The following is a 15,722-nucleotide window of genomic DNA, read 5'->3' as shown; positions in this document are numbered from 1 at the left end:
CTACTACAAATGCCGACAAAGACATGCTTGCCCTTAAAGACAATATTTCGGTACTGTCATGGAGACAAAGTGTTTGACCTCTAAGAGATTATGCTGAATTTCAAATATTCAAGAATGTACAGGATGAACGGTCTGTCACTAAAGAAGGCATTGTGGTTGACAGACTCACGGATAGTCATACCAGAGTCTCTGACAGCAAGTCATTGAACTCGCTCACAAAAGATATTTTGGCATTGTCACCACGAAAGGAGCCCTGAGAGATGGAGTGTGGTTCCTGGGTTTGGACGAGCAAGTTCAAAGGGAACTAAAGGAATGGCACCTATGTAATTGTCTTTCCCCAAAAGTGACCCAGCATCCACCAACAGTGTCTGAACTTACTACACGTGCATGGGAAAGAGTGGCCATTGATTTCTTTGGGCCCCTAGCAAATGGACATCATCTCAAGGTAATCACGGACGAGAATTCCTGTTTCCATCTAGTTGAGCAAATGTCATAAACAACATATGACAAGGTTATTGAGTTGTTAGAAGAACTCTTTGCAGCATGGGCATCCCACATATCCTTAAATCTGACAGTGGCCCACTGGTCAATAGCAAGGAGTTTATGGAGTTTCAAACTAGGTTCAATGTCAAGCGCCGAAAGAGTAATCCCTTGTAACACCAAGCCAATGGTTTCGTAGGGCGATTTATGGGCACCCTAAAGAGTGAGCCAACGTGTATCGATGGAGGGAATCGAGCTGAGTCAGACCGTATGTCAAGCCCTCTGTGTCTATCGTTTAACTTCTCACTCAACCACTGATGAGAGTTCTGCCACCTTGCTTTTTGGGAGAGCTGTAAGAACTAATTTACCACAGTGGACCACTGAGCCAGCTGGTGAAATTCTTGCCACTGACACTGCTCGAAAACATCAAATGAAGACATGCTGATCAACGTTGGAGCACTCGGGAAACCGTCTTTGACGAAGTAGACTGGGTTCTTGTCAAACAAAAACAGAAGCATGAAACAGATTGTTTGTGTGCTGCTAAGCCTCAGAGTTGTGATGCGCAAAGGACATATGGTAACAGTGCAAGATCCCGGAAAATCCATCACAAATAATTTGTCTAATTTCAGACATAAATGTCTCAACATTCATCAGCCCCTGTATTCCCAGATTTGGCTTTCGTACCTGACAGCCCAGATCAAGCGTCCGCTACTGTACCGCTGGTGTCCACTCTGGGTTTATTTCAACTACCTCAGACCACACAATCTGGCCAAAAATTGCAAGCACCTAAACAACTTATCCAAGAAATATAAAATGCTGCTGCTGTTTGCACCTTTTTACTTAACAAGTTAGGAGATGTAGTGTCTTAAGACAATGAGCGCCAGGACTCCGCGGGTCTGGGCAGACTCAATGGCAGAATTACCTAACCATTTTGGGAGGTGTTAAGGTGTGGTCATTAGCGGGTAGGAGATAATGAGAAGTACAGTTGTATGCTGGTAAATAAAAGACCTCAGTTATGAGCTTCATGTGTGGCATTTTCATTGTGCATGTTCCTGGGCTGGGGAGGACGCTACAACTACCTCACAGTATTATTGCACCAATATATGTTTGCCTTAATGGCATAAAAATATGCAAATTGGATTTCCATACGTTTTCTAAATGGCACATTAGTCTAAATCCTAGTCTGACTGTGTTTTTGGTTTTCTTTTGTTGGACCGTGGAGGTCCCCATATCCCTGCCCTAAAAAACGAAGGAGTTGGTAAACTGTGAAGGATTGGCACAATTGTCACATCGTTTCAAGAGCTAGATTCTTCTATTGTCTTGTCTGTTGAGCTGCTTTTTCAACGGGCGCTGGAAGGTTGGATGTAATGACTTTTGTAAAGTTAATCAAAAGACCAATTTTGGGGTTATAACCTTTGCTATGTCCCCATCATGTTTGCTTTGTTATGAAATGGTTTATATATATTATGTACACTTTTTTTCCCTCCTCTTTCCTAATTTTCCAAACGTGAAGTAGAGATCTGTTGCTAACTAAAAATGGTTGCTTTTCTCTTTCAGGAGCGTACATGCGCACGTTGGAAGCTAATCATAAAAATACTAATTTTATTTTAGTGGGATTTTCCAGTGACGCGCTCAGGACTGATGCTATGAGGCAAGATCCTACGCGGAAAGGATCTGTCGTCAATGTTAATCCCACAAACACGCGACCACAAAGCGATACTCCAGAGATTCGAAAATACAAGAAGCGATTCAATTCTGAAATCTTATGTGCTGCCTTATGGGGTACGTAATTTCATTCATTTTCTCTACAGCCCACGATCCCTCTTCCTCCAGCTGATGTCTTTTTACACTTCATAATTTTTGTTTTTTTGTTTTGGCTTATATGAGGTTGTTCAGTGCCTGGTTTAATTGACTTTTAAAGGTTTTACACTATGTTGTGTAATTTTAGCAGTCCCAACTTCCTGCTACAGACAGGTGCTTGATATTAAGAAAGCACTTGCATGAACTATGTAATGCCCGTGTTTATCAAATGGCTCTGGAAATTTCCAAAAAACGTGTACGCAGCAGGCTTAGTTGTGTCGGAGTGTATTGGATGCTTTGATCTTGCAGCCTTGGCGCAGATAATAGGACTTTGGCTTTTGCTCGGCTTTGGTTTTAAGTGATGCAAAGTAGGCCTGGGTGAAATTTGCTTAATTTACTTTGCATAAATTACGTGAAATAGCGAATAAAATGATGTGCCATGGCGGAAAATGCTGGATTTGGTATCCTGCACTAATTTGTGGAGCAAAATGAGTCAGCGCAACCATTTTTGGCCCGAGGATGCATTTTGTGCTAAAAAAGTAGCTCAATATCTCATGTGACGCGAACAACAACCGCTTGTGTATGGTTCGTTCACCTTCTTCACGTTCTCCCATTACAGAATTTATACTTGAACAAAGTATAATTTACGCTATTTGATGTAATGGCATAACCTCAGACATTTCACGTAAAAATAGTTAATAGTTAAGTTGCTCTGGATGAAGCTGTCCTAAGCCAAATGCAAAGCAGAAGATTGGTGCACACAGGTGACACTGGTCTGTTGCTCACATCACAATATCCCAATAGTTTCAAGTATCTTTTTTTCCCCTCATGTGAGACTCTTGAGTCTATATTTCCCAGTACTTCCCTCCGGTGTCATGACACTGGAACCTACAAAACCATGTTAAAAAAACTAAAACAAAAGACTTGGGCTTGTCCCTATTTGAGGAGTGTGGGTCTCAAATTATGCTGCACAGTTGTTTGCATGTGAGGAATTGTTCCCCTTTTTTTGGGGGTTCATTTTTAAGTAGACTTTTTTTTAATTTATTGTTTTTATTATACATAGATACTCTTAATGCCATAAAGTATGTTTCCGCATCTGTAACATTTTTTAATTTATATGGCGTATTTATACAACTACTGTAGACTATGAACTTTGGGGAACAACTCTTTCCCGATTTTGAGGAGATTTCGCAGGTCTAAAAATAGTGCCACTCAAGCTGCAGGGTCCAATATCAATAAGTGTCTTCTCTTTAGCTCTTGTTCACCAAAGATGTGCTTGCATTGGACTGTAGTGGTTGTAAATTTTATTTCTCCATTTATGAAGAAGTTTGTTTCACCACAAATTCGAGATCTGGATCCAGTTACTAAGTTGCTTCTTTCGGAGAGCAGTGTCCATCTTGGTGCTGTTTCTGTAACACTCCGAAAAGAAGTTAGTACCACGGCGGTGGGAGCACTCTCAGCTATTGGACCTTCCAGGGCCAGGAAGTAGTTTTTAGCACCCGTGCCTCTGTTTGATGCAGTTCTTTTCAGCGGAGGTACAACGACTAGAGCAAGGTCAAGTGAATCCGTGATGAACTTCAAAGTGAGGGCCATGGCTGTTGCAAGAGTTAATCAGCTTTTTACAAACGTAACCATGTTAAGAGAGCCACCTCATATGAACCTATGACTGACTTGGATATGTTTTCACTGTCCATGTTACCACGAAAGGAAGGACAACTAAGAGACCATACAACTTCTGCCTAGATAGAACAGTTGTGCTGAATCCTGTTCCAATGCCGCTTTCTAAATTGGCTTGTTGCTTTGCTGATATTCATTGAGATGAAGTCTTCAGTGGTTCTAGTGGTGTCTGTTGGCTATTAGTGAACCCTTTGAAGATATCTCTGCCTCAGTAGTTAGTAGGGCAGAATCCCATTAAGGCATTTTTTGGCTAAAGTCTCCAGTTACGGCCTGGTACCAAATCCCTTGCTGCAAACTTTCTTTGCACCCTCCCAAGGTGTAGCGGTGCGGATGGTTATATCCGACGCCCCCAAATATAGATTTGCCACAGTTTATTCACAATCACCGTTTCATTATGAAGTGTCAACAGATGGTGGCTATATTTTTCCTTGCTCGATAGTCCGAAGGCCTTCACAGTGTGAGTCAGAGGGCCTAACTTGGTGGAGATTTGTTCACTGCAGGCAAATTCAGCAGCATCCAGTTTATGTAGCCAGGAAGAGCTGCAGACTTGCATCTGATTAAGAAAACTATCACCAGTAGTGAGGGTAAAAAAAAAAAAAAAGTATCATCTGGTCAAGGTCTGGCCTTCGACTTATTGTGATACCAGCATTGTTCACGCTCTAGCCTAAAACTTAATTTGAACTCGGAAAAGTTTTCTACCCGTCAAACGTTCTGGCTCTCCTAAAAGGGACTGGACTGGGTTTTTGACCACCATCCAGGCTAAAGGAGAGCAATTGATTTTTATTTCTCCGTACCAACATTCTGTAATGCATGCAGATTGACTTCTAACAACCATTGTGCTGCTCTTAGTATTTATTTTTATTTAACTGTTTTCTCTAGCCCTGTGTCCCAAGAAAGGTATTCAATCGCTTTACAAAGCTTTCAACGAGTCGTACATGAATGATTCTCGATGAACCGGAAGTATGGGGGCGCAAGGATTTGGGAAGAGCGGTTCCACCATGGAAGTAACTAGGAAGACCTAGAGCAACATAATTTGTCACATCCAAATATATAAAAAAGAAAATGAGTCGTATCGCTGACAGTGTTTGTTGGATGTTTGTCTGGCCCCACTCGGTAACTATACTCAGTTCAGACATTAGTGGTTGTTGGGCCAATCCTGGTTCTAAATCATTACAGAAGTCAAAGGGACCCTGATCTGTCAAGTTCTGAAGATGCGAGTCTTTGAGCCTTTTCTGAATGTCAATATGTTTGGCGCTCCTCTCAGGTGGGGAGGTCCAGGAACTTGGTTGAAGCTCTATTTGTGAAGGATTTTCAGGGCTTGGGAAAATCTGAATTTTGCAGTTTCTAGGATAAGGGAGCTCTTACTCTGTCTGGAGTATCCTGAAATGGACTAGGGGTCAGCTAGGTTGCAAGGTGTCTGGTATCAGTCAGTTTCTAGACTTTTCTGTAATCTAGAGTATTGACATGCCCGGGGAAGGGTTGTTCATTCATCTTTCAGAAGCACCTAAGAGGTTATCTTTTGACCTACTCCACTACAGAGGTAAAGGATTTGGGGGATTCAGTGTGGTGCCCTTGCCAGTGCCCTGAATCCATGTCTTAGCTTATCCAAACGTGTTCTTTCTTTACTTGCATGGCTATTAGAGTCGAAACAAGACCTGTCGACTATAAGGTAAAACTTTGTTGAATTGCTAAAATATGGGCAGCGATTAACAAAATACTCATTGGAAAGATTTTGTTTTTATATTATTGCATCCTTTAGCAGTTGGGTGCAAAAGAGCCAAGACAATCATTAATTCCTGTTCCCAAATGTCCTGCTTACTCCAATAAGTTTTATATTTTATTGGTAAGATTGGTAATGGAACGGTTAGCTCGAAGCCTGACACCACAGTTGTCTGTTCGCAAAAGACTTATTGGGGATATCTCAATAGCTAAATTGGAAGCATCCCCACTCATTGCTTTCTATTGGCTTTTTCTTTTGTCTCTTATTTCCTTGCTTTGTTAGATGTTTTTATATTTTTTTAAGCGTGTATCTGGTCTTTAGCCCTGCTATTGAGCATAGCCTGTTTACCATCTCTCTGATTGGATCCTTTTTTATCATTCCACAACTTTTCTGGAGCGTTTTTTCTTTTTCTAAAAGCACTCTGAGAATGCATGCATTTGTCTCCTTCGCTGTATTTTCCCACTTCTCCCAGCACATTTATTTTCAGAACATTTTCATAACCTTATCAAAATTACATTTCCCACAACTTTGTCCTTTCAGCTGCTCTTACATATGCTTTCTTCTTTTCATACATGTTTTCCCTTCAAGCTGCTCTTCTGTGGGCTTTAACTACACATTGCACACTTTTGTTCGGTCGCTTCCATCCCCCACGTTGCTTTGACTGTTTACTTCGCTCTCTGTTCCCTCCATTTTGCTCCCCCGTTCATTGTGCACTCCTTGTTCCTTCCATCCCTGCACACCGTTTTGTTGCTTCCTCCCCCCCTTCATGTGGTTCCCCCACCCTCTGTGATTCCGCTCTCTAGGTTACTTCCCCAACCTGTGTGATTTTCCCCTCTCCCACGTTCTTTCCTCCCACCCACTCCTGTTACCTATTTTTCCGTTACCAATCTATGAGGGATCGGTAAACAAAACCAAAAAAATCCTTGTCATTTTTCAAGCATGAGCACACCTATAGAACGATGCAGCGGGCTGTGTATGCCCCCCTCCCCCCGCGTTCCTGTTTATCAAACATGTTACAAAGCATCAGGCCAATGGGTCTCAAAGGAGAGACCTACGGGTTTTGCCAGTGCTTGTTTTAGTTGCCATGCCGTCCATTCAACTTAGTTGGGCTAAAATTACTGTGCACTGAAAAATATTTGCCATGTTATGTGACGGATCAGTCGCACTTCCTTCCATCCTGACTTTCAAATGCCTGTGCTCTGTTTTTTCCTTGGTGCAGGCGTCAATTTGTTGGTTGGAACCGAAAGTGGCCTGATGCTGCTGGACAGGAGTGGCCAGGGGAAGGTTTACCCCCTCATAAATCGGAGACGATTTCAACAAATGGATGTACTTGAAGGCCTCAATATCTTGGTAACAATATCAGGTAAGGCATCAGTTTGAACACCTGTAAACACTTCTTGCATTGCGGCAGGGTCTCTGCCAGGTGAAGATTCTGTAGACTTTTGTAACTTTTCTGTGGATCATAAGTAGAATCAGTATTGCAGTCTCCCGCAAGAGACCGATTGAGCCAAGAAATAAGGATCAATTGTGTTGTGGCTAGTAAAATGTTAAATATATGGTTCTTATTCCTCGGTCTAAAATACATCTTTTTTAAATAACTCCTTAGAGCCTGAGTTATATGAAAACCTTGAGCATGCTCAACCCTCTAGCAGAGCTTGAACAAAAGTGTCTTATGCATTCCCCAATCTCATATCGATTTATCCTATGCAGAGATGAGTGTTCAGGACTCATTCCTTCCTCAAACACGTTCTTTTCTGTTTGCAGTTTCTCAAGATAACTCTTCTGGCCAATGCTTTGATTGGTAAATAATCTTAAGAATTATAATTCGAAGTAAATCACGCTGTGGCGGATCCTGGTGTGTGGGGGCAGGTCGAACCCCTGTCTCAGACATCCAGAGTGGCGCTGTTCTCACTCGTGTCTTGAGAGCAGACGTTCATCACTGTTCTGGTGGGGTTGTTAAATGGTAGCGGCAGTTTCAGTCGATAATCTTTCAAGTATTTGCCCGGCGGTAATCGCCTCTCATACCACTCGATGATTTACCAATAAAAGAGGCAGGCGCCGGAGACTGGAAGGCAGGAAACAAAGTTTTATTCCGTCGGAGCAGAACACATCAGATCAGACAGCAAGGTATCGTCACGAGGTGCTCTAACTGCATCTCTGAGACCTGGTCTCTTATACACTGGTTTATTGCTTTATTACACATAGTAAATTCTTGAGATTCCCTTGATGCCTGAAAGAACATCCCCTGAAGCCCCGGCTCAGATCCGATCCCACACATAGATACAGTAGAAGTTCCCACCCTAGAAGTTCCCACCCTACCCGCAGTGGGAGATGGCTATCGCGCAGCAGGGAATTCCGCTAATTCCCGGGGGTGTGTGCAACTGGCCGGGTCTCAGGGGGTAGGGGCTTTGATCTACTGTAATCCCTTTGATGTGGGGTGTTTCCCTTACAGTAGGGGCAGTAAACTGCATCCGCAGGGCTAGGTGATGGCCTGGGACCAGTTCAGACAATGGGGCGCAGAGGAAGGGGGTTATCAAAGGAGAGGCATGACCATGTATGGGTTGTCGGTTGGAAGTGGTTCCGTAGCAGGGTCGCGCAGAAGGAGAGGGTTTATGGCCTGTATGAGAGAGCGGGGGTGGCCGGCGCGCGGGGGATGCTTGCAGCGCCAGGGGAAAGCGCTGGCGGTCGAGAGTGAGCGGGGAGAGAGTGGGGTGCCTAAAATGGCGGCTGTGCATTCGCTGCGCGTGGTGCTGGGGGGGGGGGGCAAGATGGCGCAGATAATGTTCAGTTTGCGAGCTAAATTTCCACAGTCCTCCCTTTTAACATATCTCGCCAGCTTGTCCGGCCAATATTCGCCTTTGTTAGCCTTTCAGTTACAGTATCGTCAATGTTCGTCACACATTTAAAGATACAGAGTCTTTAGGGTAGGCAGGAGTAATCTGACACATTTGTACATTGTCTCATACAGTTTGATGAAGCAGGCGAGGAGGAAGTACATTCAAAGTTGCAGTATAGTTGTGTACATGGCTGGTGTTGTATGAATGTTACTATACAAAGTTACATTTTCTTAACTTCTCAGTGTACAGTCGGAAGTGATTGATGCAACATCATGAAAACTTGATAAGAAGATAGTTAATATAATAAGGTGGTTGGGAGAGGATTTTCAACTTTGACATGGGTTCTTCTTTCCAGTGTCCTTGTTTATAAAGAGCTATCACTGGTAAGCTCTCATTGTTGTTCTTCTTTCGTTGGCACTGTTGAGCACCGGCGGTGGAACTAAGGTCCAGCTCAAATCCGATTTCTTCACGTGGCAGGGTGTGACCACTCACTGTTCTTTGATCACAGTCCTGTTCCTTAACACAGTTCACCACAGGTACTTTTGAGACAGGGTGCCGGCCTTTTGTTCCTCGGTAGTAGGTCAAAGTCATAGTCCAAATGAAAGAGGAAGAGAGAATGGGGTGGCATGGGATCAGATCAAAAATGCGGACCAAGGAGAGCAGAATCTTTTCAGCACTGGGCCCATCAATCGGGCCCGACGGGTTAAGACTTCAGGCATGCTGGTCAGTGAGCAGGGGCCTCGATGTAGCCCTTCGCGCTCATCGTTCTGATAATGGTGCCTCGTCTCACACTCTTGTTGCTTCGTCGCTTCCCCCTTGGTCGATGTCATAGATGTTTTATGATCCGCAGCCAGACTGTGCGTCACATCCGACCCCTCTCTTCCGATGGCTGCAGGTTATCCTTGAATAGGTTATAAGAAACGAAAGTCTTAGAGATCTTGGCAGGGAAGACATTTACATACTTCATTCTCTCTCCCAACCACTGAGTAGTTGCGGAAATGCTCTTATCTGTTACTATATGATTGGTGTCTATTAACTCTGATGTTAATGTGCGTGTTACTAATCTATTAATTACTGCTGTGGTGCAGGGTTCTGTGGGTGTCCCTGTCCATCGTCTGGCCTTCTAGGTGTCAGTTTCTGCGCCCTATAATGCAAGGTTTGGTAATACCCGTAAGTGCGAGGTGCTATGGTCATGCGTTCACGAGTATCCTTTTCATACAGTAGGTGACCCTTTATCAGTTTAAAACAGGGGCCATCAGCTGTTTCGTTCGGGATACTCTGAGACGGCTAGTATAGGGCTGGAGTTATCTTTGGGAGAACAGGGTGCTTTAGACATTCTACTCCGGGCCAATTGGTCAGGGGTAATTCTGGGTGGTGGAGATGGTGTCCCTTAAGAACAAAAACCACTGGCATATAGTCCCCGTGTTGTGGGTCAGATTGGGAGACATCAGTCGTCTTACCTGTCCTTTCCTTCTCAGCCGATTAGGCTTAATGTTTGTAAAAAGGAGAGGTAGTAACGTGGTAAAGTATGGTCGTTTTTGTTTCTATCAATTTGTTCGAACACCACTGTGTTCAGGCCAATTATACACTTACCAAAGAGGTGTATGTCGTTAATTTATTCAAGAAGAAAGAGGGCAAGAAAGAGCCTTTTGCGAGAGAGTGTGTGAGAGAGAGAGAGTGTGAGAGAGAGAGAGAGAGAGAGAGTGTGAGAGAGAGAGAGTGTGAGAGAGAGAGAGAGTGTGTGAGAGAGAGAGAGAGTGTGTGAGAGTGAGAGAGAGAGAGAAGAGAGAGAAGAGAGAGAAGAGAGAGAGAGAGAGAGAGAGAGAGAGAGAGAGAGAGAGAGAGAGAGAGAGAGAGAGAGAGAGAGAGAGAGAGAGAGAGAGAGAGAGAGAGATAGATAGATAGATAGATAGATAGATATGCGTCGAGCACGGGGACCTCTACTTTCCTGTCCTCTATTCCTATGCATGCTGCGTACCTTCAGTATTTTGTAGTTCATCTTATGGGTTGTCTGACCCTTTATTCTCCTCCCTTTGATCGGTGGACGCACACTTCAATCATACAATGACGCTCTCTTCAAGTGATCCGAACATGAAATGCATACACATTCATATCGTATAATCGTAGTACACACGCACAATCATATCATACAGTTTTTCATGTTCTCAATGGTGGTCTGTAATTTTACACACTATCTCACAACGTTTGTCTATGTTTTCCCTGATATTGAACTTGGTGCGGTCCATGTCCACTCCACTCTTCAGTCGGAACTTCGTCGTGACCTATAGAGGGGAAATAAGAGGGGAGGGGAGGTGCAGTATTCAAAATACCCCAGCGCGCGCAGACACGAAAGGTTCTACCTACCATGTACCAGGCTAGCCGCAGGGTTGGGTAATACCACGGACCCATTATTCTTTAGTTTGAGGCAAAGATGCTCTAGTTCATTCATCTCCTAAATTCGCGTTCCCTGGTCGTGCATGTATTTCTCAATTGGTCGTGTATTATGGTGCAGGATACCATACCTTGCATGCGACATATACCTTAAGTTATAGTTCATTATTGATTTGACAATTCTTGGAAAAAGGGCAGGCGTGATGGGTACAAATTCCGTTAAACAAAAAGATTTTTAGGCAAATTGTGTCTGTATTATCCGTATGCTTTCGCTTAGGAGTAACGGTCATTTATTCAAAAGAAAAACCTTCAACAACCTAGATGATTAGTCATGACACTGAGTTCGTAATTCCTTTTTAAGAAGCCCTTTATTTAAAACAATGTCAGTATGGAAATACGGGCCTACAGCCGCCATAGACCGGCCACGGTGTGAGAGGCGTCGAGCAACATGAGCAACACTGGATTAACATAAAAATCGGTTCCCCCCTCTCCCCCACCGCCATGTGTGGAAGCATCGCATACATGTATATATATCTCTTTTTAACACGAATGTCACGTGACTGGAACGCCACAAGGAGTTGTAGGCCACTCCTACATCAGCGCCATCTTAGGGCGGGGTCGGGCTAGTGCACAGTCTAAGTCTTTCCATGAATTAGCAGTTGAACCAGAATCCCTTTCGGTAGTTCGAGAACTTTCGTTAGCGTCAACCTTGCGTCACTGCAACCTTGTAGCAATGCCACGGTTTGTTCTTAGGGCGGGGCAGCAGGCGGGTTCTTCCGCCGACGCTTTACTGTCTCACTGTATCAAGCGGAGGCAAGGTGGCTGCCGCCCGGGGGCAAAAAGAGCAATGGTGGTGGTTTTGTCCTTACCGGAAGTCCGCAGGAGTCGAACGTCAAATGACTCCAACCAATTCTGCAAGGCTGAGGGGAGCGTTCTGTCAAGGGTGGGGCCCATGCCCTAGCAAACAAGCTTTCGAGTCCAGAATTGTCTCACGGTGGGCCAGGCCTGGAACCGGAGGGGTCGACCGCCGGAGTTCAAGGGCAGCAGTAGCAGCAGCTCTTCGGTACAGTCACCGGAGAGGAGCCAGCAGCAGTAACAGCAGCAGTTCGGGTGGTGCTGCCACCGGGGTTATTCCAGTAGCAGTGACGACAGCAGTTTGGATGGTATCACCACCGGGGTGGGTCCCCGATTACCTTGCTGCGGGGGCCCACTCCTCACGTCGGGCGCTAGCGGCAGTCCTGGTGAACCCGGTGCTTGGGTTGTTGCCTGGCGGCCGCGTGCAGGGGTGCCGGCTCAGCCGAACGGCGAATGAAGTGGCAGGGCGCAACTCAGTTGGCCGACGTGTGAAAGGTGTGGTTTGGGGTGCCCTCATCTGCTGGCGAGCCTCCACCTGGGGAGGTGGGGGAGGTCCGTCCGCGTCGCCTCCCCCCGCCAGGGCACCCTCCGTTATTGAAGGAAGAAGTGACTGGGAAGACCCGTACAGCGTGTCAGGGTGAAATTCAGCAGGCCGATGAAAAAGATGGCTGGGTGCAGCTTAGTTGGCCGGTGAGTGAAAGACGGTTGGGTGCAGCTTAGCTGGCCGGAGAGTTAAAGACGGTTGGGGTGCAGCTTAGCTGGCCGGCGAGTCAAAGGCTGTTGGGGTGCCTGGCAAGCCTCCACCTGGGGAGGTGGGGGAGGTCCGTCCGCGTCGCCTCCCCCCGCCAGGGCAGCAGCCATAATTGAAGAAAGAAGAAAGAAAACGGGAAGGTCCGCACAGCGCGGCGGGCTCCGCCTTGGTGCTGCCAGAACTTCGGCGCTTCGTATAGCCTCCGGCCTATTCGCACAATCGCTCGCCACTGATGTCAATGGATTTTTGCATGGCTTTTATAGCCCAAAGTCAACTAAGAGGGACCGCCCAAAACAGGCCAATGTTGCAATTTCGAGGAAGGAGAGGCGAGGACGGTGTCACGTGGACGTTACGGCTTTGGGATGGAGGTTGCAGCAGACTGTCATGTAAATAGTTGTTTTAAAACGTGTTTTAACCTGTTTACCCTGTTGGTGTGTTTGTTCTATCCTATAAGTTATTAAAATGTTATAACTACATTACTTCGTTGGAGTGTTTGTACATATTTGTAGTCTGATGACGAGCACAAGGAGGTGACTGTGCAATCGGAAAAAGAACATAGCCCAATTGTGCGCGATCTAGCCCTAGTTCGGTGACGTCGATGGTGGGTGTCAGCAGGCTTCCGTTTGTGCGGGATTTTGTCATGCTTATTGGGCGGGGTGGGCAGTAGGGCAGACATGTTTAGGTAGCGAGAGTAATGGAGTCGGGCTACCTCGTGGTCGTCTCGACCGTGAGCTTGACTCCTTCCCTTGGTTTCATATGTCCCACAAAGGGCTAACTCCTAGCGTTATTTTAGTTTTTGTAAGGTCAAAAAGGATCCTACCAGTGCCTTTACTATCTTGTCGATTCCTGTTCGTTCATCCTTAGTTAATCGATTCATTCTGGTGGACTCTTTCTTTCCCCTCTCATGGTCATCTAGCGTTGTAGTCGACATTGGGTTCAGTACAAGAGGCTCAGCCGGCGCGGAGGCCGTGAGGGCCGAGGCCCCTGTACTGCTTTCGCTCGTGTTCCGGGGTTGTGGGTGTTGCACTACTGATTGGGAGGGTGCATACGGAGGGGGCATGTAAATGATCGGGGGACCTAACAGTAATTCGTCATTCGTTCGCTGCTTGGAGGACAACTCAGGGTAGAGCAAAGAAGGGGTCCTAACAGCGTACTGGCCTGAGGTTTCGGGCTCCTGTCTTAGTTTAGTTTCCCTTCTCTCCTTTATGTCTTCTTCTAACTTTTTAGCGGCAAGGTGAGCTGCCTTTCGTAATTCCTTTTCTGCTTTTACTTCTTCCCTCTTTTTCCGTTGCGTTGCTTCTTTGCGCCACATGCCAATACTGTCAAGCATAGTAGGCATCGTCTTATTGCTACGCAGAGCTACTTCTAGCGCTTCTATCTTGTGGTCGTCGAAGGATCCCATCAGTGGCCACTGACTTTTCGGGGTCCTTCTTGGTATATTTATGCCACAGCTTGCTATAAGCTACGGCGACTAGTCCATATTTAGTGAACATGTCCTTATTAGGGGTGCCCTCCAGTGGAGCCGGATGGTTCACCTCTAATAAGCGGTCCGGGCAGAACCAACTACCAATCAGTGGGGAGAAGATAGGCATGACGGGTTTCAACGGGGACAAAAGTCAGCACTACCTATCTTTTCACTGCTTGCAAAGACTAGACAGAATATCTCTATTCTTCGTTATTTGTAAGCAGAGAATACCTCCAAAGAACCAATATCGAACAACTAGTGTTCGGACAATCAATCAATCAATCAATGGGGAGATAAAGATAGGCACGACGGGTTTCAACGGGGACAAAAGTCTGCGTTACCTACCCTTCACCATCTGCAAAGGGAGAGAGAGAGAGTATTTCTACTCCTCCCCGTTTGTAGACAGCGAATATCTCAAAGAGAACAATCAATGAGCACAATCAATGAGCAATACTAGTATTTCAAACAATCAATCAATTATTTCGCACTTTTGTCGTATTTCACGACCTTACCCAGACCGCGTGGACAGTTTCTCGTCTTCCGCCTCCAGCGCCCGATCGTCCTCTATTCTCCGTATTTGCCGCGGCACTCCTGATGGTTCCCAGTCAGGACCGTAGATCACTCGAGAGAGGTCTGCTCGGAACCAGTGAAGTTCGGATGATCGGCTGCCAGACGAGGGTCTATTGGGCAGGAGCTCTCCCGATCGTTGCAGTCGTTCACTCTGTCGTCGGGACCTCTCCCACTGGATCCACGTGTCGCTGATGGGCCCCACGTTGGGCGCCAATTGTTAAATGGTAGCGGCAGTTTCAGTCGATAATCTTTCAAGTATTTGCCCGGCGGTAATCGCCTCTCATACCACTCGATGATTTACCAATAAAAGAGGCAGGCGCCGGAGACTGGAAGGCAGGAAACAAAGTTTTATTCCGTCGGAGCAGAACACATCAGATCAGACAGCAAGGTATCGTCACGAGGTGCTCTAACTGCATCTCTGAGACCTGGTCTCTTATACACTGGTTTATTGCTTTATTACACATAGTACATTCTTGAGATTCCCTTGATGCCTGAAAGAACATCCCCTGAAGCCCCGGCTCAGATCCGATCCCACACATAGATACAGTAGAAGTTCCCACCCTACCCGCAGTGGGAGATGGCTATCGCGCAGCAGGGAATTCCGCTAATTCCCGGGGGTGTGTGCAACTGGCCGGGTCTCAGGGGGTAGGGGCTTTGATCTACTGTAATCCCTTTGATGTGGGGTGTTTCCCTTACAGTAGGGGCAGTAAACTGCATCCGCAGGGCTAGGTGATGGCCTGGGACCAGTTCAGACAATGGGGCGCAGAGGAAGGGGGTTATCAAAGGAGAGGCATGACCATGTATGGGTTGTCGGTTGGAAGTGGTTCCGTAGCAGGGTCGCGCAGAAGGAGAGGGTTTATGGCCTGTATGAGAGAGCGGGGGTGGCCGGCGCGCGGGGGATGCTTGCAGCGCCAGGGGAAAGCGCTGGCGGTCGAGAGTGAGCGGGGAGAGAGTGGGGTGCCTAAAATGGCGGCTGTGCATTCGCTGCGCGTGGTGCTGGGGGGGGGGGGGGCAAGATGGCGCAGATAATGTTCAGTTTGCGAGCTAAATTTCCACAGGGTGAGTCCCTCACACACCCACATCTTCCGCCGCACTCAGAGGCCTTGGAAAACTACTGATAACAAATGAGGTACTGTGTAGTGTAAAGGGTCATTTAATATTTCCCACACTCCTGTC

At 46.2% G+C, this 15,722-nt stretch overlaps 1 protein-coding gene across 12 annotated transcripts in view; it reads left to right on the top strand.

The window, feature by feature from the left end:
• MAP4K4 (mitogen-activated protein kinase kinase kinase kinase 4) overlaps nucleotides 1-15,722 on the top strand; it is a 528,397-nt gene that overhangs the window by 469,422 nt on the left and 43,253 nt on the right. For 8 of the 12 annotated variants that reach the window (XM_085622755.1, XM_085622753.1, XM_085622748.1 and 5 more), the window contains 2 exons: nucleotides 2,038-2,262; nucleotides 6,897-7,040. In XM_085622755.1, coding sequence (XP_085478881.1) covers nucleotides 2,038-2,262; nucleotides 6,897-7,040 — 369 coding nt within the window. The remainder of the gene's footprint in view (nucleotides 1-2,037; nucleotides 2,263-6,896; nucleotides 7,041-15,722) is intronic. The other 4 variants (XM_085622754.1, XM_085622752.1, XM_085622751.1 and 1 more) reach the window with 1 other exon arrangement.

This window comes from Triturus cristatus, chromosome 8, assembly GCF_964204655.1.
Source record: "Triturus cristatus chromosome 8, aTriCri1.1, whole genome shotgun sequence".
Taxonomy (NCBI): Eukaryota; Metazoa; Chordata; class Amphibia; order Caudata; family Salamandridae; genus Triturus; species Triturus cristatus.
The sequence above is the reverse complement of the archived record's forward strand: the minus strand, read 5'-3'. Positions and strand labels throughout refer to the sequence as shown.